General features: G+C 40.4%; 1 protein-coding gene across 1 annotated transcript in view; it reads right to left on the bottom strand.

Annotated features, from left to right (window-relative positions):
• pappaa (pregnancy-associated plasma protein A, pappalysin 1a) overlaps positions 1-22,218 on the bottom strand; it is a 95,474-nt gene that overhangs the window by 46,594 nt on the left and 26,662 nt on the right. The window contains exons 8-10 of the mRNA XM_059358418.1: positions 13,645-13,773; positions 13,408-13,499; positions 10,328-10,524 (exon numbers count right to left, since the gene is read on the bottom strand). Coding sequence (XP_059214401.1) covers positions 10,328-10,524; positions 13,408-13,499; positions 13,645-13,773 — 418 coding nt within the window. The remainder of the gene's footprint in view (positions 1-10,327; positions 10,525-13,407; positions 13,500-13,644; positions 13,774-22,218) is intronic.

Genomic DNA, 22,218 nt, shown 5'->3' with positions numbered 1-22,218 from the left:
GTCTGCAACCGTCTGCCTCATTAGCCTGAAAATATGTCTGTACTGTAAAATCGTTCATTAAGAGCATGAAGCAAAACATAAAGTTGGAGAGGAGGGAATTGGAGAGTGGCGCTGTTAGCAAAGACAGAGTAATGACAATAATAATGGCTCTAATAGCATAATGTACCTCAACCACAGTCTTTTCCCCTTGTGATAGAGATTTAGTGCCAGCGTGAAGTTAGATCACAGAGCACATATCCACGTACAAACACATACACACACTGAAATACAAACATACACACATGCTACACCCTCATTGGCTCACATGCTGATGTTGAAGCCTCCAGATTGTCAAAATGTCCTATCTTGGATTGAAATCAATAAACCTCACAGATACACACACAAACATGGGCCTTATGTTCTTGGAAGACTGTTGAGGCCCTCAGACATTTAAGAGGCCCTACAAAGCTCCTGTCAGTATCTTCCAAGCACTGGAGGAGCCCAGGCGCTTGAGAAGGATCTTAGCTCGACTCAGGATGTTTCTGACACTCTATGCTTAGGTGTCTTGACTTTGCATTGAACGGAGCACAACACAAAGAAGAGTGATCATTTTTCACATGGGCATGCCCTCTTATGGCTCTTATTATGAAGCCATGACACACCTAATAGGGTCAATAATGAAACTATTACTATATACTGTTAAACATTAACTAGCAAATATTTCTGTTTCAATGTCCTGATGAATCATTTGTTGTAAAATTACCTGAACTCAGTTTTAAAGCTTTGAGATGATGCGGTAGTTTCACAAATATTGGTATTCAGCAAAAAAATCAGTATGAGGCTTTGGTAATGTATTGTTGAGCATTAAAGTGGTGATCATGAGGAGCATCTACACACAGACAGACACGAGGACGCCACCATGACAACATAATGTCTCACATACTATGTACCATGTGTGTATGTATAAAGTATGCAAAAAAAAGATTTACTGGAAGATATTATCAGTGGATTGGCTTGTAAGAGCATTTCTGTTGTTAGGACTGTTAGAATTTATCTGTGTCAACCAACTTTCCCACAATCCCCCTTGTCTGCAGCAATTTACAAGTTCCCATTTCCCAAAATGATTCACAAAACATTGTCTTAAAGGGATAGTTCAGATTTGATTAAGTGGGCCTGTATGAGGTAGGTATCCATAACCAGTGTATTACCTACAGTAGATGGCGGTCAGCACACCCCCAGTTTGGAGTAGCAGGCAGGAGCACAAAAATAGTGTTTTTGTCAATGGAGTCTGGTGGATTTGAAGGAAGCAGAGAATGGCCTCAGTTCGCTCTGTATAAACTTAAACAGGGCTGTCTCACAGCAAGGTAATGCAGTAAAAATAGGCATAATATGGCCATTTTTAGGCGGCTAAAATGTGTTTTGCTGCTGCCCCTTTCCTCTGTGGTCCATTGCTCAGCTTCTGAGCCTGACCTCCAACCTGCATCTCCACACAGGGGGCGTGCCGACCGCCATCTACTGTAGGTTACTCACTAACAATGGATACGTACCTCACATAACCCCACTTTAATAATGAACTCTCCCTTTAAGTCTCAATATTCTTTTTTTGTCTTCATTTGGTCACTCATTACAGCAGTAAACATAATCACGACAGCAATCAAGCTGTTCATTAATTTTGCGTGATCCATCCAATCACTTTATTTAGTCCAGGATACCTGCTGAGCATTATAGAGTTTATTGTTTGTTTCTGTTTCTGTTGTATGCATCTGTGAGGTCAGGCAGTGACCTAGATTTTTTTTTTTGAGAAGTGGAAATTTTGGACACATGCAAATTAAGAAAACAATTTCCCAAGAGAATATTTATCCTGTCACGGCACCTCCTAAAACATGTTTATTTCCACCAAAAGGTATTTATTTTTTCCTCTTTTCCATTCCTCCCTCTCTCTCTTTGTTAAAGGCATATACTGTATATGAATTTGAAGCCTGAGCACGGGAAGCAGGAGTGAGCATCTGTGAGGCATTTGTGGAGAAAAAGGAGAGAAAGAGCAACTGAGAGAAACTAGTATGAGTTTCCAAGCACCATCCCATGGTTTACTGGAATGCTGGTGAGCGCCTGGTGTGTGAGGTAATGTCCTGTCACCCAGCCCCACCCATACCCATTGAAGCTCACCGTCTCATTGGTCCACGGCTAATGATGGGCCACTTCCATGGCCTACTGAGAATGGGGCTGTAAAAGTTAGTGAGTGGGTGCAATTACGCAGTTTACCTATCCCACTCTCATCAGGGCAGACATGAGTAGTGACTGGGTGGTAGGGAGCACGAACCACAAACTAATATATAGGGATTGGTGAGCGTACAATGCCAGCAAGTTGAAACAGATGGGTCTGTGGAGAATATAAATGTCCCTCAGTCAGTGGCCCCCTATGCTCAATAAAACAGGGCCAAAACCCTGCATATTAACAGCTTGAAAATGTTATGGGGGGTCATCGGTGCCATGAAAAAAAAATACACCAGTCACAATGAGGTTTCCACATGGCAGAACCACAATAATAATTGAAACGGGAAAAGTAAAAGGGAAAAAGGAACGCCATCCCAGAGGTTTCTTTTTAATGTTACCACACGCTTATGTCACTGGCATTGTGCCTGACGAGGGCTGTGTGGTTTGGGGGAATGTTGGTGGAAAAGACAGTGCCAGAGACGCTGGCCTTCCTGTGCTGCTGAAAGCAACAGCTCGGCTACTGTATGAGCTTTTGTTTTTGTGGGCATGTACGTGTGTGTGTGTGTGTGTGTGTGTGTGTGTGTGTGTGTGTGTGTGTTTGAGCTTGTGCGCCGGTTTGTGCAAGTTTTGCCTGTGTGTTTGTTTGCATGTAAAGGAAAATGTGTATGTTTGCTCTGCAGCAGCCCTATACAGTATGCATGCATCCCCAACTGAAGTACACAAACACACCTTCTTTTTGGGACAAAACTGAGCCAGTAATTGTTCCTGTGTTTTTACAACTCTCCTCTCCCTCTCCTTTTCCCTCTGAAGCATTACTTACCTGAAGATGAATGTGGTGTGGGGTTTTTAATTCAGACCTCATGCACATAGGCTTGTTTTACATGTGAAGATGGGTGAACTTCATATATAGGCAATTTCTTGCAGCGTGAGAGGACTAAAATGTTATCCCTTCTGTTGCTTATGTATAATTAAGGGGAGTGTTCTCCAGGGGTGCCCAGGGGTTGCGTCAGAGATTGCCTGGGCAGCAGCCCTCTCTGGAGAAATCACCTGGCTTCCTGTTTGATCTTAAAGTTTGAATGCACATGCACACTCCCCACTTACACAAACTCATCTACACACATGAAGGCAAGCAGCCTGCACATGGATACACGCACATGGGCACACACACACACACACACACACACACACTCAGGTTAGTTGCTAGGGCCAGTTCTCCAATCCAATCCCCCTAGAGCAAGTTGAGCTGGCTCACCATATTCCATGGTGTGGTAGTGGGGGAACATTATGTTCTGCTCCACAAAGACAGCAGTAGTACATTTCAGTCCCCTATGGACCTGCCCTATAATCCTGCATGGAGTCGGCACTGTAAGTGTGTGTGTTTTCCTGTGTGTCGCTGTCTGGCTGTATACCTGTGCGTGAGCTTGATCAGGAAGGAAAAGAGGATCTTTTGAATAAGTTGGAGCCACCTTACTATATTCACAGGTACCCCCAAATTAGAGGTCTTTAAATTTTGCAATGGGCCGGACATGGAAAGAGAGAACAGGAAACAACAACTATTAAACCTGGCTAGAACGTTACATTGGCAGGGAGGCCTTTTTGGGATCATTAATGCGTCTCAACTTTATTAACTTCATACATTCTCTGGTGTCCATATGGTATTTTGATTGGATAAAACTGCTCATTTGAGGACATTTTATTGTGCGAATGGTGGGTAAGCACAGTTTTGGACCATTTTCTACTTTCACAATCATTTTTATAAAATGACGTATTTTTTTTAAATGCAGTAAGACTGTCAGTCAAGCTCATTTCCAGATAGTTTTACCTCCAATTACAACCACTAACCCCATCTGTTCATCCATCTGTCATTTGTGTTTCTGACTCATTACGTTAGTCATTTCAGCCGTCATATAATGTATCTTTATACGCCATATAATTTGCTGGTTTTATAGCACCTGCCTGCTGTGTGCTCTTTTTCATTCATTTTCATTTACAAACCTTTACTTTTCCTCCATTCTCTCAATCTGCATATCATTTATTTACTTCTTTTTTTATGCACATTGCTATTTCATCACATAACTAAAAATTTGCCATATGGAGTTTTTAGATAAGCAATTATTTCACAATTTTATATTTTTAAAAAGATGTGCGTACACTATAGTGTACATAACTCTACAAGTTAGTGCTGGTATTTACTGGAGGCTACGTAGCTATTGTGTACAAAAGGGCAGTATGTTTCTTTGTGGGAGCACCCATCCTTCTCCTTGGCATTGCTCTGGTGCGCGAAAATTCAGAAGTCTAGATAAAGTTCAGTTCTCATGCACAAATGTTGCATATTGACTGTTTCATTCACCATGGTGTTTAATGGATAAAATTATGTGTTTCAGTACAGTGCAAATATATTTCTGTGTACCCCTTACACTCATGCACTCACTGACTCATGCATGCACACACACACAAAAGTACATAGCACTTGAATTTTTTTTTTCGTGCAGATACATGATCTCTCTTTCTCCTCAAGTGGCTTCTTGTGCTGTTGTTGCTTTCTTGCATCCGCAAAGATCCCTATCACTGCTGCCCGCCTAGCACTCTCTCTCTCTCTCTCTCTCTCTCTCTCTCTCTCTCTCTCAGATACAAACACACACACACACACACACACAGAATCAACACTGTCTTTAGACATCAAACGGAACTGATACACAAAACCAATACAGGACTTGTTTACTAGATCAAAAGGAAATGATGTACTATCCACTCCCTCTACCCCCAACACACTCATTCAGAATAAAAAAGCTCTCACATGCACACAAGGAGTTGGTTACACTTTAGCATTGTCCTGTATCAGGGAAACACATCTCTAGCCCACCTCTACCAAAGAGCCGTGAGCCATGAACATGGAAACATGATTAAATTAAACCACAAAGGATGAAGTGAGCTTTTAACAAGGCAGGACAATGTGCTGTTGGTTTGTGATAAAACTATAATGACTACAACTAGCACAGACTCACTTTCACAGCCATTTTAACTGCTTGACAACACGGTACTCAGGAAAAGTTTGAGAAAGGCGTTCAAAGTTTTTTTCCTCTAGTTTTTCAGTTATGCATTGTGGGTTGTACTTATGACTTTGAATAAAATCCTAAATATATCTTCAACATTCAGGTGGAATCGTTGGTGATAAGATTTCTGTTCATTTCGTTATGTCTATCGAATGAAACCACAAACAATTTTGTGTGTATAAGCACATACATGATCTGACACTATCAGCAGGACTATATTGTTTTGAAGTTCCTTGCAAAACTGAAAGGCTTTTTTGTCAGGCCAAGTCAGTCCCCCATCAGGTTGGTGGTAGGTGAGGTGGACGGCACAAGCCAACCCAGGACTTTAAACCAAGACCAAGTCTGTATGTACAGACTACTCTGTTGTGTACTGTTGTGGGGTTTTATTTAAATCCTAAACCTGTAATTTTAACCTCATATTAACCAAGTAGTTTTGGTGCCTAACCTATACCAAAGTGTTTTTAGGGTGTTAAAAAACAGTTAACGTCTTGTGTTTACAAGGTGTTGTAGTCGTGCAGCAGTCTTCAAAAGTAACAATGAGAACGGGTTGCAGCCATTTAGAAATACTCATATTAACCAAATTTGTGTTTCAAAATTGTTAAGTCTCACCACATATGTGGTTTGCAGAAACTTAAATTAAATGAATTCTGTCACCTGGATATGTTTTCTGTATGAAAGAAAAAACAGATGTGAATGGCGGTCTCCTGTGTCAAAGTCTGACACTTTGATGACCCATCCACCACCCTCTCCTTCTTCCGTTGGAGACCAAATGGCTTTATAAAATCACACTATTTCCAGCTTTACTCTGAACTGAATTATAGTAACTAGAGGGCTTTATCACTAGAACATTATCTTGGGGCATTTGCTAAAAATATTGATTCTGTTGATTTTGCTGGTTTTGTCCATTGGGTTAATCGTATTACAAAAACAGGTGTGAGTATGAAAGCATTTGTTTTTTGGCATTGGGATATTCAGGAGATTGTATTCAATGAATATGGCCCTAATTTTTCATTTCTCCTCTCTGACTTATGTTTGTGAATATCTTTTTGGAGAATGGTGCTCAGTCTTCCAGTAGGGAGAAGCCATTGAAACAGTTCTGGTGGCTTGCGGTGACCCAACACCTTACGAAGACACTTAATGTTGGTTTTCTTTGTGCACTCCCTTTGCACTTATAACCTCTTCCTATGCCTCAGTTTTCCTCTCTCTCTTTGTTCGTCTCTGTCTTTTTCTCACACACGCACAGGCACTAGGAGGAAAGTAATGGTACATACTGTGGGATGGATGTTCGTGGTTAACCAGACACTAACTTCAGCAGAAAACTTTACTGTCACTTTGGCTCTATGCCGTGGTAATGACATAGTCTTGGGAGTGTGGTTGGCTGAGATCAAAGGGTTACTCTATGTGCCAAGCCCCTAACAAAAAATGACAACTGCCCCCCTTCCTGTATCTCTATTATACATCTTGTCAAGCAAAAAAAATCGTGCTGTAATCACTTAGTATCATGGTCATTGTAACTTTACTGACTGTAAGTTTACTATACAGGGAATGACTGAGTGTGTTGTAACCACATTGTGAATGCTATTTAACCCAAGAGCCATTCCAACAGCAGCTAAGCTCCTGGCAGGGTCGCCCTTAAGCTTATTTATGCATGGTCACTCAACGCTCTCAACAGTTGTTGCTTGAGAAAAGGAACTATGTTGCAACATGCCTCGTATTTATACCTTGTTGACTTCAAGTAGAAGGAGGCAGACATTATTAAAATGATTAACTAGAGTCATAATGTAGCACAATTAACCTTTTCTACCCTGCAGGTTCTGGCAAGGCTACCGTTTATTCACTTTATTTATGTGTCATACAGATGATGATATTGTCTGGCTTCTTCTGACAGCCTTGTTTGCCTTCAAGTGGCAAGCAATTCCAAGGCAATGAACTATCCAGTGACACTGTATGAAAGCCAGAAATGTTACAAAAAGTGCAAAATAGATGTTGTCACCATCTACAAAGCCAGCAATGTTACAAAAAGTGCAAAATAGATGTTGTCACCATATAAAAAAGGCAAGTAACAGCATTTTTCTGCTTTCTGTTATTGAAAAAGTGCTAGCAGGTGTTGAGAACGTCCAACAAACATCACTGGTATAGCCATTCCATTCCATCATTTCTGAAAAACAGGTGCTACTGTCTAACTACTGTCTTCACCAGTTCATACTCATTTTCAAGTAAAATGTAAAGTTGACAAGAAGTTATATATTCAGCCTTTCCAGAGAACAGTAAATAAGCCCCTTCCCCCGTAATACTGTATGTGAGTTGGTATGAGCAACAACACACTGCTTTAGCAGACAAAATTGCTTAGAAAAATAATCTTAAAATCTCAAGAAAGATCATAGATCAACAGTACACCATCATAAGTAACTATGGAACTCTAACACTTGAACTTTGGATCTCACACCAAATGCCTATAGGCCTTTCAAATGACTTTCCATCAACAAATCAGAGTCAACCATGAATGAAACCCCTTACGGAAACAATGGCCAACAAAATGAGAAAAATTGAATTGTACTCTAGATGGGAATGTGATCCAGATGCCTGAAAAAATACTATTAATTGGACAGTCTATGGCAGATTCCTGGTGGGATAAGTACTGTCGGAAAATGAGGCAATTAAAATACCAGATACGAGACATTGCTAAAAGCTTCTTCAAAACGGGTAACATCTTCAATAACTTTGTTTTGCTACTGATCAGCCACTGTGGTGTTTTATATGTTGTTCTACAGTGGCCACATTTAAACTGGATCCATGAATAAAGGGAAGCCCACGGCCTGGTCTTCATCTCCAAAACCAATCCTCGCATGCTTCATCTGTGGCATGAGCCTCCAGGACACTCGCTATAGCCACATGCATGCAATTGCAAAATTGCTTAAGAGCATTGCCTGAACAAGGGTCTCGACTCAGTCATTTGAGGCTGTGTTATGTTATCTTTATTTTTCGAGGGACTAGCATAAGCAAACAAGCATGCACGACTGTGCATGTGCATTATTGTGTGAGTAGATTTCTTTTTTTGTTTGTGCGTGCATAATGCACGACACTGCAAGGACGGAGTGTAATCAAAGTTAATTTAGAGTTGAAGAGATGGCATTTGATGGTGCTGTAGTGCATGTTACTGGAGTGGGAAAATAAATGTCAGTGATTACATCAACATGCACTGATGTTGGTGAGAGAAATGGGCTTTGAGGACACAATTTTTGATCTAACAGTGTACCTACAGGCAGTACACAATGTACTGGATAGAAGAGTGATAGAATGTATTTGTAGAGTAAAAAAAGAGAGATCGTGCAGGATCGTTGTGTTTTGTTAACCTGTGTTTGCATATTTTCAATCCATGCACATGCACTTGGGTGTCCACATAGAGTGGACAGTCCGTGGCCTTGCAATGAGGTGATCTCATCACATATGATCCTTGGGGAACACTGTGTTCTCTACAGTAAAAGTGGTTTTTGTATGAACAATGTGTCCTTCACAGCAGAAATCCTTTTTTTATGGTTACATGGACATGTTCCACTGGTGTCTCATTCCACTCAGAGAATAAACCATCCTCAATGTTGTTGGTTGGAACACACGCTCAGACAGAAGCGGTGCCATAATATCAAAGGCATTTAACGGTGTCTGTTAAACTCCTACCTTTATTTGCGTAAGTCTTTGCCAAAGTGTTCTTGAGCAAGGCACCTGACCGCAGCTGTTCAGGAAAACTAGTTCATTGCCCTTGTAGAACGCATCATCAGCAGTGAGAACAAGCTCTACAGCCAACACCACACAGATGCCTCAGAAGAGAGAGCACTGTCAGTGTAGAGGCGTGAGTCCTAATATTACAAAGTCTCTTATTTGTATGGTTAAAATATCTTTGAGCATACAATTTAACAATGCAAAAGATAAATGCACGTTATTTCGGACCTCACGGTATTTGGACACTCAAACTTTTGAAGTAAACTATTGAAACTTCTTTTCATCCTTTGATCATCCAAAAAAAGCATCTACTGCATTTAATTAAAAGAAGTCGGAGTGAATTTCCAACGTTTGTCCGCAACTACCAGAACATGATGTCGAACGCAATAGACATTTGGACTGTTTTGATGATATATTCTAATATCGCCCTGCCTCGCCATACAACTTTTTGGCAAGTTTAGGACTACTGTTAATATTACAGTGTCCGGACAACAGTTAGTGTCAGCCATATCCGGACACTATATCTAGTTTGTAGTTTTTTCATGATTTCTCTCAGATGATTGGTTCAAAAGGCAATCAGGATTACTGCAACGATTGTCCATAATATAGTCAGTTGACATTACTCATGTTGCTATTAACATCAAAGCAAGATACAGCGGTGTGTTTGTTTTAATATTTGATTTGCACAATAAAAGCTATTAAGAAACTGGACAATAATTTATTAAAATAATGAAGAGAGCTTTAAAGCAGATAGTGTATACTTCAACAACATGCCATCCATTTTAGGGAGAAGGGATTAAATAGGATTGAGCCTAATGCACTTCTATGTGTCCGATGCTTTGCGTGTGTGTGTGTGTGTGTGTGTGTGTGTGTGTGTGGGTGGGTGTGTGCATGGATGTATGCCTCACCCTAATGTTTTGGGCAATCAGCCCCTTTCTGCGTTGCGACAGCAACAGATCAATGCTTCCACCAGGCTTACGTGGAATCAATGGCTTCTTCTCTCGTCTTCAATAAGCATTACTTTAATGAGAATGGCAAACTTCTACACCCACCCTGGGAGACATCTAATTAAATGTCCCAATCTCTCAAATTACTTAACTGGCAAACAAGCAAAAAGAAGTTGTTTTTGCAAGTGTATCGCAAAAAATGAGACTTCATTATCAGCATTGTGTAAAACATTTATAGATGAGAAAGCAATGGCAGCAAATCATCAATCAATCAATGACCATACGCCAAATAGGGATGGAATATGCCATGCCCCATTACAATCAGAGTTGTTTAACTGAGAGCAAATGTAATGTGTAGTAATCACACAGATAGAAGCATAGTCTTAAGTAGACAGAACAAATTGTGTATGCCCTTACCTTAGTAACAGCAGGGTATCCAGCAGCCACCTCACCAGAGCAGTAGGGCTTCTCCTCATGGGAAACTTCCACATTCGAGGCCCACTGGTCAAGGAAACCACTGGGGGTGTAGAGGCCACAGTCTCTCACGCCCGTCTCTCGCTCGAAATCCTCACACACTCCATCACCATCATAATAGTAACACATGCTTGGCTCCTCTGTAGGTACAGACAACAGAAAAAAGTTTCAATTAATTAAATTTCAAATACAAATGTATCTGTGTTTCGTTTTAGCACAGCTAAAATATCAGTCAGTTTCTATAGCTTGCTCTGTTCCTTGGTTATCTTTTGGAAAAAAGCCATACAGGTGAGTTTTTACACACTTCAACCTTCTCTCACTCCCCATCTTTCATCCTTTCTTTTAGAACATGTGTACCCCTGATTCTTTGAGCTATCTCCTGACTTCACCTCTATTACTTTGGAAGGTAAATAAAGCACCAGATAAAAAAGGGGAGGAAGGTAAGGGATAAAAGGTGCATGGAAAAAGTAGAATAAATTCTTGAGTGTGTGTGAGGATCTAAAAAAAGAGAGGGAACATGTTAATGTCAAAAGGAAAAAAGAAAAAAGACGGATGAAAGGGAGAGAGCGATAGAGACAAATACAGGGAAAGGAGGTAAGGGGGGACCAGACGATGTCAAGAGGTAAAGAAAGATACAGCTATAATTTTTACAGACATCCCGCCCGGAGTTAAGGTCTGGAACTGGAAGCTTATAGACTGGAGGAGAGGGGAGCAGAGCAGGGAGGTTGCCTGGGCCTCACTGCTCTCAGCTCTCAGCTAAAGCAGTGTCAGCCGGTGGGGTTCCAGTTAGGGGGAAAGGCGGCATTCTATGCCAAGTTGGCCGGGGCCTCCTCCTCGAAATTCCAGCCCTCTCCAGCAAAGCCAAAAACTCAAGTCAGTTCTGTGCTCTGGCAACGATGAAACGAGGGGCTACTGAGGGGGCATACAGAATACGCTCCCGCCACTCACTCAGCAGGAGCAGAGGCAAGGAAGAAGGAAAGGAGCGAGACATGAGGAAGCTCAAACAGTGGCTTGTGAAAGCTGCAGAAGTAATAGGTAGAGTGTGAGCTAAAGAGAAGAGAGGAGAAAAAAAGAAGAAAGAGAAAGGGTATTGCTAGAGTATTCGAATTTGGACGGGGATAGAATAAACAGATAACGGAAAAAGTGGAAAGGTGATTGAGTGCAAGAGCAAAAAGAAGAGAGCCTACAGTTGGAGACAGAAAGTGAGGGATGAGATGAACAAAGATGGATAGAGACAGAGAAAAGAATGTCCAGAGGCTTTCATATCAAAGTATACCTGTTTTATTTTGTTACTGTTTCAACCAAAACTATACTTACAACATGTCAAAGCGTGGCAAATCTCGCCTTCAAGTAAAATCACTTTTCTGATGACGGGAATATGTGAATATAGCATTAAAAAATCAGATTGTATTTCCTTTACGCTCCATCTGAAGCTGAGGTTAGTGCGGCTTGGAGCCCTATTGAGACATAACCATTGGGATTGTAACGCCAAGTGGGGTCATGTGAAAAGAACTTGTCGATCTTGTCAATTCCAGATATAATTCGGCTCAATCGTGTGAATAGCCTATTAAAGCTCATCCGGACTGTAGCACCCTGGCCCTGTTGTATACTTAGTGTCAATTTTCCATCCAACTCTTTCTTTTACTATCCAACACACTGACAAGCAGGCACTCTCTCACACATACAGACAGATGGACAGAAGGTCCCATCATTATAGTGTCAGATTTCTGTGCAAAACTACAACAATGTCAGACAGTGTCGGACACACATACACACATATACGCACACCCCTGCACACTGCAGTTGGTGGAAAAACAGCACAGCCAATGCAGTCATCCAGCAATCTGACAGGGATTAAGTGGCCACTTCACAAAGGCTCACACATGTGTATGCATGCATGCATGTACTGTACATGCACGCACACACACACACACACACACACACACACACACATACAATCACAACAGGGGGGCAAAATGATTGTCTACAGCAGGGGAAGTGGACAGGAAACCATCCATCTATTCATAAAACAAAACAATGGAGGAGATGCCAGTCCCTCAACTATGTAGAATAAGATGACTCACCCTTTAAGAAAATAATGATTTCCAGATTTATTTATTTTTTAACAGGAGGTCAAAGTTATTATGATGTCTAATGGCATTTTTTATTTCTTTTGAGAAAGGCAGGGAATACTTGGATAAAAGACACCCAGATGTTAAATCTGTTCATTCACAAAGTTAGCCTGTGGGTCTCATGGAAAACTTTTCTGTTTTGTGAAATAATACAAAAGACAGTGTCTGTTGAATCCACACAGATGAACATGTATGAAAAACATGTTTGTTATGTAAGAAACTTGTGGTCGTATCATAACTTGATAATAGTTGCATGTGACATTGACATTTTTGGTTTTTCAGTTTTTCAGTCAGTATTACTAAAATGACAATATGCTGTGTACAATATAGTATGATTAATATAAGTATTAGTATACATGTAGTTTTTCTATCATTTTCACAATAAATCAATTGATACAACTAAAGCTGTCAATTGATTTAAACGTTCATTTGTGATTAATTGCTGTTCATAATGAATTGTAAATTAATCACAAATAAATCACACATTTATATATCAGTTAAAAATTTAGATTTTCCAATTATTTAATACTCTTATCAACATGGGACTGGACAAATGTATCTGGATTTATTATTGGAAATCAATTAATAACACAGTAGTTTGAGGGCCACACACGTATTGATAAAACTGGAGGTACGTTTAGTAACTAATATTTCCTACTGCTGGTCAAAATCACCTTTTTTCTATACCCATTGCTTGATAGTTGCCATCCTACTTTGGCTAAAGAGTTATCAATTAATGTTGCTGATACAAATTTCCATTAAACCCGTTATTAAACTTTGACAGCACAAAAAACAACTTTTAATTAGTTGTTTATTATATTAAATCCAGAGATAAAAAAAACCCAGTGACTGTATTTTAAACTTTACATTACCTGTGTCCAAATGACTTACCAACACAGTTAAAGAAGGGCTCTTTCTTGCACTGACTGGAGCAGCCATCCCCATTCATTGAGTTCATATCGTCACATTCCTCTCCTTTGGAACTAAAATAGCAGGAAGAGAAAATCAAAAAAGAGCCACACACACACACACTGCCAAACTGATAAATAGCTAAATAAAACATATTTAAAAAGTTTATTTTTCTGAAAATGCTTCATTGCACGTCGTGTGAGTGCGGGTGCCTGTTACCTCTGGATGCGTCCATCCCCGCAGTAGGGTGCTCCCAGATCATGTACCAGAGGTGGGGAGGGCTCACTCTCACTCCGGCTGGAGATAGTTTGGACCTGGTAGGTGTACACAACATGTGGCGCCACATCCCTGCACAGAGAGAGGCAAAGATCACAGTAAGTCCACATACTTTGGGATAATGTGAAGCCTCGAAGACATTTCTGATAAAGAATCACTTATAAAAAAAGGGAAAGAGCGACTGAGAAAGACACCAGGCCTGTGGAAAACAGGTCGATAGCACTACTGCTCTGTTTGCTAGCGTGTGTGTCGTAGCAATCTTTAGGTATCTCAAGTACCACTAACACAACACAAATTAGAACATCTGTCTCAGCACATCTACCTATCCAGTCACTGCGTTTTACCCGCTTCGGGTCCAGCTTTGTTTTGTTTCCTCATCACAGTGATTCAAGGAACCATCATGATGAACACACAATGGACAGGAGAAATATTGGGGGGACTACTCACTTTGCCGGTGTAAGTCGCCATGATGGTTTCTTGAGTCACCATGATAAGGAAGCCTGAAAAAAAAGTCTGAAAGGAAAAAAAAACATAAATGAGAAAACCAAAACCATAAAAGAAAAAAAATCAAAGCTGTAAATGAGAAACCATAAGCAAAGCAACAAAACAAAACTCAAGGAAAGAAAACTGTAAATGAGAGACAACAACAGCGCAAGAGAGGGTGCTGTCATGACATAAGTTGTCCTAAATTTTATTGTTATTTTATGCTTATTTTCTCTCTCTGATCTGTTGTTTGCCTTTACATGTTACCAACAGGTTCAATCATTTCTGTTGGGTTCTGGCCCTGATGTATTTAACATCATGGGTCTCTTCAGACTGAGCTGTAGCCTGTCTTATGAATCCACATTGTTTCATCTGAACAACTTTCTTAACAGAAAAAATTAGAACAAAATATTACAAAAAATAAAGTAAAGGCAAGCAAAGATTCTGAGTTTTTGTATTTATTGATCTTTTTGACTGATATAAACAATAAAGACAGGATAACAGATTTTCACATCAGCACTCTCATTTGCAGCTGTGTCATTAACAGTTTTCTTTCCATTTGACTTATTTTTTTCTTTTTGCTTATAGTTTTGGTTTCTCATTACTAGTTTTGATTTGTCGCTTATGGTCATGGTTTCTCCTTCATGGTTTTCTTTTTGGCTTTCAGAATTTTTGACCCTACAGTTTGTGTATCCGGGTGTGAGCGTGTACACACGAGGCTGAAGACCGAGCTTGATGCATTATTTGTTCACATCCTCATTTTGTCTGAAACATGCACTCAAACTATTAAATAATGCTAGACAAAGTTTGTGTGTTTTTTGTGAATTCTATATTATATGCATTGACAGTTGATTGAAGATTGTCCTGCAAATGCTGCAGTTTCCATTTATCATAATTTATTGTGGTGTAGTTGCAATTCTGTGTTGTCTAAATGGCAGGTGATTACTATGTTATGTTCTCAAGTATATCATGTACTCATGTAACATTTTCTAATGTTGTAAAAAAGTACTGTGACCGACTGCAGAAGAACTGTTTTAAAAAACAAATGAAATGATCCATGATTTGAACCGCTATATGGAGCATTAGCAAGAAAAACTACAGTTAAAACTTCCAAAAATCCCTGTAGTTTAATGTTTGGTTTGCATGACGATCTGTGCTTTTGAGAAAATAAGTGAATGTAATGCATCCTATTTGTTCGCAATGTTGTTCAATGCATAAGGAGATAGGAATGCACAATTGTTGTGTATAATCATGGCTAGTATCGGTTAAGTAGATGGCAAAAATGAGGTATATGGGAGACGAACAGCATTAGTAAATGAGGGTAAATAGGACCAATAGGTTATCCACAGATCATTTCATGTGGACCATCAAGTACTATAGACCTCATTTTGGAACACCCTCTGCAATGCTGTAGATGCAGTGACAAGCATGCAGGAATACTGTACTGCTCATGAGTATGAGGGCATACATGGACTCAAATGCCCATTACACAAATCAACTCACACACATGCACGCACGCACATACAAATAAATGTTGGCACACACACATATGCAAAACCTTTGTTCCCAAGAATCACACTGCCAGCCAACTATATGGCATTTAAGCTTAAACAAGAGGCACAAACCATTTCGACTGCTGCCATATAATCCCCAGTGTGAGTGCAATGCAGCACCAGTAGCAAACATTACCACAAAGGTTTCACTTAAAGCCAAAGATAAAGGCAGCAATCAAACCAACAAAGTGTTTGAAAGGCGTGCGGGGCAGCAATAACCTTTTATGAGCTCCAAGTTAAGCCATTTAGTTTAACATTTTGGTCCACTTATGACAGAGTTGGTGGTTTGATCTCTGGCTAATCCTGGCTACATGTCAAAATGTCCTCAGGCAAGACAGTGACTACATTTACATGCACCCTCATATTCCATGTGCTTAAACCAACTATCCAACTGTTTGCAAGGTAGGGGTAGGTAGAGATGCATGCCCAAACAAAAAGTCCTTATTTCTGGTCCGAAGCAGAAACACACCTACTTTTAAACATTCTGAAAGACAAGCAACACAATCAAGAAAGGCACAGTCAAACTAGTCCGCCAAACTTTGATGCAAAAAAGCAAAACGGCACAAGTGGCACCATCCGTTCCACTTTTTCATACTTTGAGGTAATAAACAACATGTGTATTTGAGTATGCACAGCTGCATGTAAACGGGAACATGTATTACTGGACTATTCATTTTCATTAGCCACGTAACAAGCTTCGAAGGAATATTGTCTTTTTCGCAATAAGATCAAAAAACAGAATACATCTACTGTGCATGTAAAAGTAATCAGTGAACTAAATCTGGGTGAATGAGAGGCATTTACCAAGTGCAGTTGAATGTTTAATGGAAGAAGCAGGTATTCCACATACCCATACAGAAACGTATTTGTATTGTATGAAAGGTGCTCAAGCGCGTGTTTGCTTGTGCATATATGCACTCATTCTCTTCCTCCAGTGATTCATGTTAAAAAAACACACACAAACAAAGAGTTCACTACAGGAAAGAGTATTTTCTTCATAACATTTCTGACTATGGTCCATGGCTTTTGTTTAATTTTACCCCCTCATCTTCATTTCTCCATTTCTCCTGTGTTTGTTCATCACATTCCCGGCAAACGAAAGTAGACCAAGTTCAAGTTAGCTGAGCTGTCTCAATTATAAAACTGATGGACCTAAAGATCATGTAACAAAATGAATTTCCCCACAGCAAAATTCGTGCCTAGGATGAGATATTTATGTTGGCTTTATTATTATCAACACAGAATGTTTGACCTGACAGACTCTCTTTTATACTCCAGTATGTCCTGTTCTGCAATGTTGGCTCATGCTGGTGTAACTCCAGGCTACACTCAAACATGCCCCCTCTAATTGAATTAGTTTAGCCCCTGGAAAAGTCGAGCTGTGGGAGACTTTATCTTTGAGTAGAGCAAACACACAGAATAGGCGGAAAGAAGAGAGAAACTGATATTGCTTTGCAGGAAGGCAGCGCATGAATTTCCTTTTTGTGGATAATGAGACATTGTGGCTATCATACTGTAGGTAATCAAATGCACAGAAAAGTAATTGCACCATTTGATCAGGCCACACTGAGAGGCATGGTCATGCAAGAACAAGCAAGAACAAAGAAAAGTGGCTGGATCTCACTGAGTAGGAGGTAAACTGGATGAAGAATAGGAAATTATGCACAGAGAAAAAAATCCAAAGAAGAGATAGGGAAATGGTGACTTCTAAAACTGGGCTGCGAATGTATACATATATAGGGCAGGGGGCTTCTGTGGAAAATATGATGAGGTAACAGTAATCTCTTCCAAATTATGCTGAGGTTTATTCCATCAATCTTCCCACGGGTCGCTAGAATCAAGATAGTGCTCTCTCAATGGCTTGGAATCAGCCGATTGGTAGTTATTCATGCTATAGCCAGTTATTGGAGATTGAAGACCAAAGGCACCAATGACAGCATTGTTGGCGTGTTTACATTTTCCTGGCAAGCAATGTATTGCAGTCCTGGGAATAATGGTGGAAGCAAAAGTGGAAGTAGCATGATGGTTGGGTACCATCACAAAAAAGCTGAGGTGGATGAGTGAGCGCACCATCTCTCAGGCTGTGGTTTGCAATGGCTAACGGTGATCCTCATTTGCAACTATGTCAAACTAGTCAGCAGCCTCAATAGAGTCTGTTTTATCACACTAAAAAGATCAGAAATAGTTTGCCTTTGTGCTCCTCATTGGAAGAAGTTAACTATTGTAATTTTGATTATGTTGTTGATATTGTTACAGTGTTTTAAAACACAACATGGAGGCTATGTCAGATGCATACATATCCAAAAACATGTACTCCAGCAGAAGTGTTTTCAGATCCTGTGCTGGACTAAACTATGCTGCTTAGCAACATACTGTATGTTACCTGGGTGTCATAATGCACCTTTGGTTCTAGAGGGTCAATAGTGCAGCTCTTCGTAGCGTGATAACAACTCTTTAAATGTAGCTTTCAACCTGTTCCCAATTAGGTGCATGCTTGATTCCTCCTGACCTCACTGCTAATAGCCATGCTGTGTTAGACGCTGCGGTTTCGCAGCAGGGAAGACTGAAACAGAGCAAGCGGTGCATATGTAACACAGTTCCATAAATTCTCCATCCCTTAGAACTCGGCAATATATATATATATATATATATATATATATATATATATATATATATATACATACGGGGGCATTAATAAAAAGTTCATTTGTGAACGTGTTTATGGCAAGCATCATCTCTGGGTCTCACTTCATGTGGTAAAATCATTTGACACGTGTGGGGATGTAATGGACAATATCCTGTGACAGACTGAGACTTCTGGCGACCATCCAGATTTCATAAAACTACACTTTCATCTGAAACTGATTAGATATGATATGTAACTGATCTGAGATGCAACTCAAACTACAAAGGGCTTTACTTCAGTATCACGTGATAAGATTTCATCGCACCCAGACGTTATTCTCAAGACCCCTGTAGGAATGGAGGTTTTATCTTGGCTCCTGGTCAAAGTCAGGCACTGTAATATGCCTTTCAAAGGTGTTTTGATAGCACTAGGTGATTACACATGGCAGCATGTGCTAATGTATGTGCCTGCTACTGAAAGCAAAAAGAGTGCTGGTGTGTGTCCGTGTTCATCTGTGTGTGTGTTCCTGTCTCCACTGGTGTGTGCACTGGGCTTATGTGTGAGCATGCATATGGATGTGTTTCCGTTCTGTAGCCGCTTGTTGTTCTTGGCTGAGAGATCCCAGATGAGAAAAGCAGATACATTTAAGGAAGTTGAGAAAATATCTTAGATGGAGCCTGCAAGAACAACAAACAGGGCAATGCTCCTTTTGTCAGTGTGGCAGCTGACATGCATTTGAGGTTTTACTACTGTTACTGTTAATGTTACACCTATGGTATGTCTAACAATCTAATGCTGCAGGCTTGGATCTAAAAGAGGTCTTTTTTTTTTTTTTAAACAGACAAATTTGCAAACTTGCAATTCCTAGAAAGGTGGAGTTTGTTGTGAATACTTCATTAGACAGACCAGATTTGGCCATATCACCCAGCCCCAATAATTCCTGCTGATAAGCTGTTTAATTGCTTAAATTGCATCTATTGGTTATAACTGTTATATTTACACAAAAAATACACAGTAATGCAGACTCTGACAAAGAATTTCAACCTTTTTCCTTTGCACACACAAAAACTGCAATCCCACTTCTGATGTCCAATGTGCTCAAATAGTCCCAATTCATTCATATATGGTTTGTCTGCTGGAGAAATTCTGGTGAGTGCACCAGACATCCCATGACTCCCCAGGAGGACTACACTGTTGACTCTGTCTGAAACTCTTGAATATGGTTCATATTAGGAGGATTATGGAGGGCTCATTTCTAATGTCCAACATCCTATGGAGAATGGGAGGAGGGGTTGGCCTGTTATGAAAAGAAGAAACTGTAAAGAAGTAAAAAATCAATGAGTGATGAGAGGGAATTAAATTTTACAGGGAAATAAAAAGTGTTGCCAAAATGTTCATAGTCTATTTAAAATATCAGTTAATTTCTTACAATGACACTAAAAGTTTAGTCTAGTAATATCAAATTCAAAATGAATTGAATATATTTTTGTTATTACTGGCATATCCAGTAGACCAAAATTGTTTCAGGGAATACATGTTTGTTTGTTTTTTTTTTATGTATGAACTGCATCTCGCAAACAAATATTAAGTTTTGGCAATTTTTAAGAAGCTTAGTGTAGACAGAAATATGTGCAAATAAATGTTTGTTGCTTTTTATCTTACCTCAGTGATGCTACAACCCACAGCCCCCCGCCCCCCTGGATGATATGCTGACACGTCACCAAAGTCCACCTATCTATTGGAACACTGCTTTGATTTATATACACAAAAAGTCATAGAAATATTTCTGTAAAGAGTTTTAAAAAGGAGCTTGGAACAGCCACTGTAGATTCCCATCATACTGGCGCCTTTTTGAGGATACTCACAATGATCACTGCCAGAGACCAATTTTTCACAATCAGCCAGAAAGTGTGTAGCTCAAAAACATAAATAAGCAAATCTAGAATCTCCTGTTTAAGAGGAGACACGGGTCAGACTGACCTCTCAAGCAGCAGCAGAGACGCTAAGGGATGGATGGGGGATATAATGTGGAAGAGTTGTGCAGAACCATGGTAGAATCAGATTACAGAGGGGGTGTGGGGTAGTAATGACACTGGGGGAGATGCCCTCTCTCTCTCTCTTTTGGCTGGGAGGTCTTTTTAACATCAGCTCTGAGATAGGCTTTGACTGAATGACAGCTCTGAGACCCGCATCAGGAAGAGGATTAGCCGATGGGCTGGGGTGCCTCAGAGGGATGGGGTCAAACTAACCCAATCCTCCTACCCTCTCTCTTCATACTTTCTCGGCCCCCTAATGTTCTCCTCCATCACCTATTGCCCCCCTTGAGCCTAGCAATGATTTACCCCCAACTGGTCCAGCCTTCCACCCCTGTGTCTCCTCTTCACTTGACCCGTCTAACTCCCCGCCATGATTTACTCTGTCACCCTGACCTCCCAGCCCATAACCATTTTCTAAACTAACCACCACCCATGGACAGAGCCAAGATGTCAGTTGTCCTCTTGCTCTTGTTTGCCTCAGCTCAGGTGAAGGCCAGTGGCCTAACAGTGGGAGGTCAATCAACCCCCTCAACGGAGACCTCCATTGCTCCACCCAAACCCATGAAAACATGTTGCAAGAAGAGGCAGCTTACTGTGTGGTCAACAAAAGCATTTCAGCAGCTGCACCAAGGCGATCAAACAGAGCACTTCACTTTGGATTTGTGGCATGCCAAAACATCTGAGTGAACTTTGCCCTTTACTCCACCATGTCAAAGGCTATGTTTGTTGTCAGACAGTGAGGGTGATGGGAAATAATGTTAGCCATTGATGTCACATCACAGAATGTAACAAATTTCTCTTGAGCCACTCTTGGTTATCCTGTTGGATGTGTCTTTCTCTTAGAATTTTGTGTTTATTGAAGAATGCTACATTTGTACTATGCCTGTTTGCATTTCACTTACTTGGTTTGTGTAGAGCCATGACATCCAAACAGATTCTGCAGCATAGAAATACACCCACAAACTGCTTTGCTGCACTGTTTTCAATAGAAAGGCTAATGTCCACTTATTCTGCATTTGAATGAATTAAAGACTTTGATGGCTGGAACACACATACTTGCTATAAAACTTCTCTGACCATTTAACACAGACAAGATCCCATATGCTCTCACAACAGAAAATAGTCAGCCAGTGCCACTGACCACTACCACTGGAATGCAACCACAGCTAGTGAAATACACCACAGCAGTGAAACTACCTACAGTACATCAATAATCACTGAAGTGTGCCAAAACCCCCAAATAAATTCATCCCTACAGGAGACAGCCTTCCAGAGACACAGCCATTCAACCAGTAAGTTGTGTACGGACACTTTATGGAACTTAGGTATCATCACTCCATCTTGCACAACATGCATACTCACCCTTTCGCCTCTTATCAACCACTTTCCTTCTCATGTGAACCACGCTGACAGCACGATAGTGAGATGGCACAACACGCAGCAATGCCATGTATAGCACAATCTTTATTGAGTCAGCACATTCCATGAAAGCAAAGCACTAAACTCTCACCACAGTGTGCAGATAATACCTTTAACAAGCCATCTGTTTGCCCTTGCTTCATGGAACATGGGAAAAAACAAATGTGGGCAACGACTGACCTGTGACTTAGGAAACAAATGTTGGGCAGTAGATCTGAAACTGCAGAAGCAGTGGTGGCTTGCTAGTGCTCCTGGGGGTATTAAAAAGGATGTCTGGTATTACAAGAACATATTTTTGTGAATAGTTTCCACAGATAAACACCTTGTGCATATGAATGCAAAATCTGAAGGCAACAGGACCATATTTTGGTATCAGAAGCGTTCAGGTTTCCGGTTGTAG

This window comes from Centropristis striata, chromosome 19 (assembly GCF_030273125.1).
Source record: "Centropristis striata isolate RG_2023a ecotype Rhode Island chromosome 19, C.striata_1.0, whole genome shotgun sequence".
NCBI lineage: Eukaryota > Metazoa > Chordata > Actinopteri > Perciformes > Serranidae > Centropristis > Centropristis striata.
Note: the sequence above shows the minus strand (reverse complement) of the source record. Positions and strands in the feature narration are given on the sequence as shown.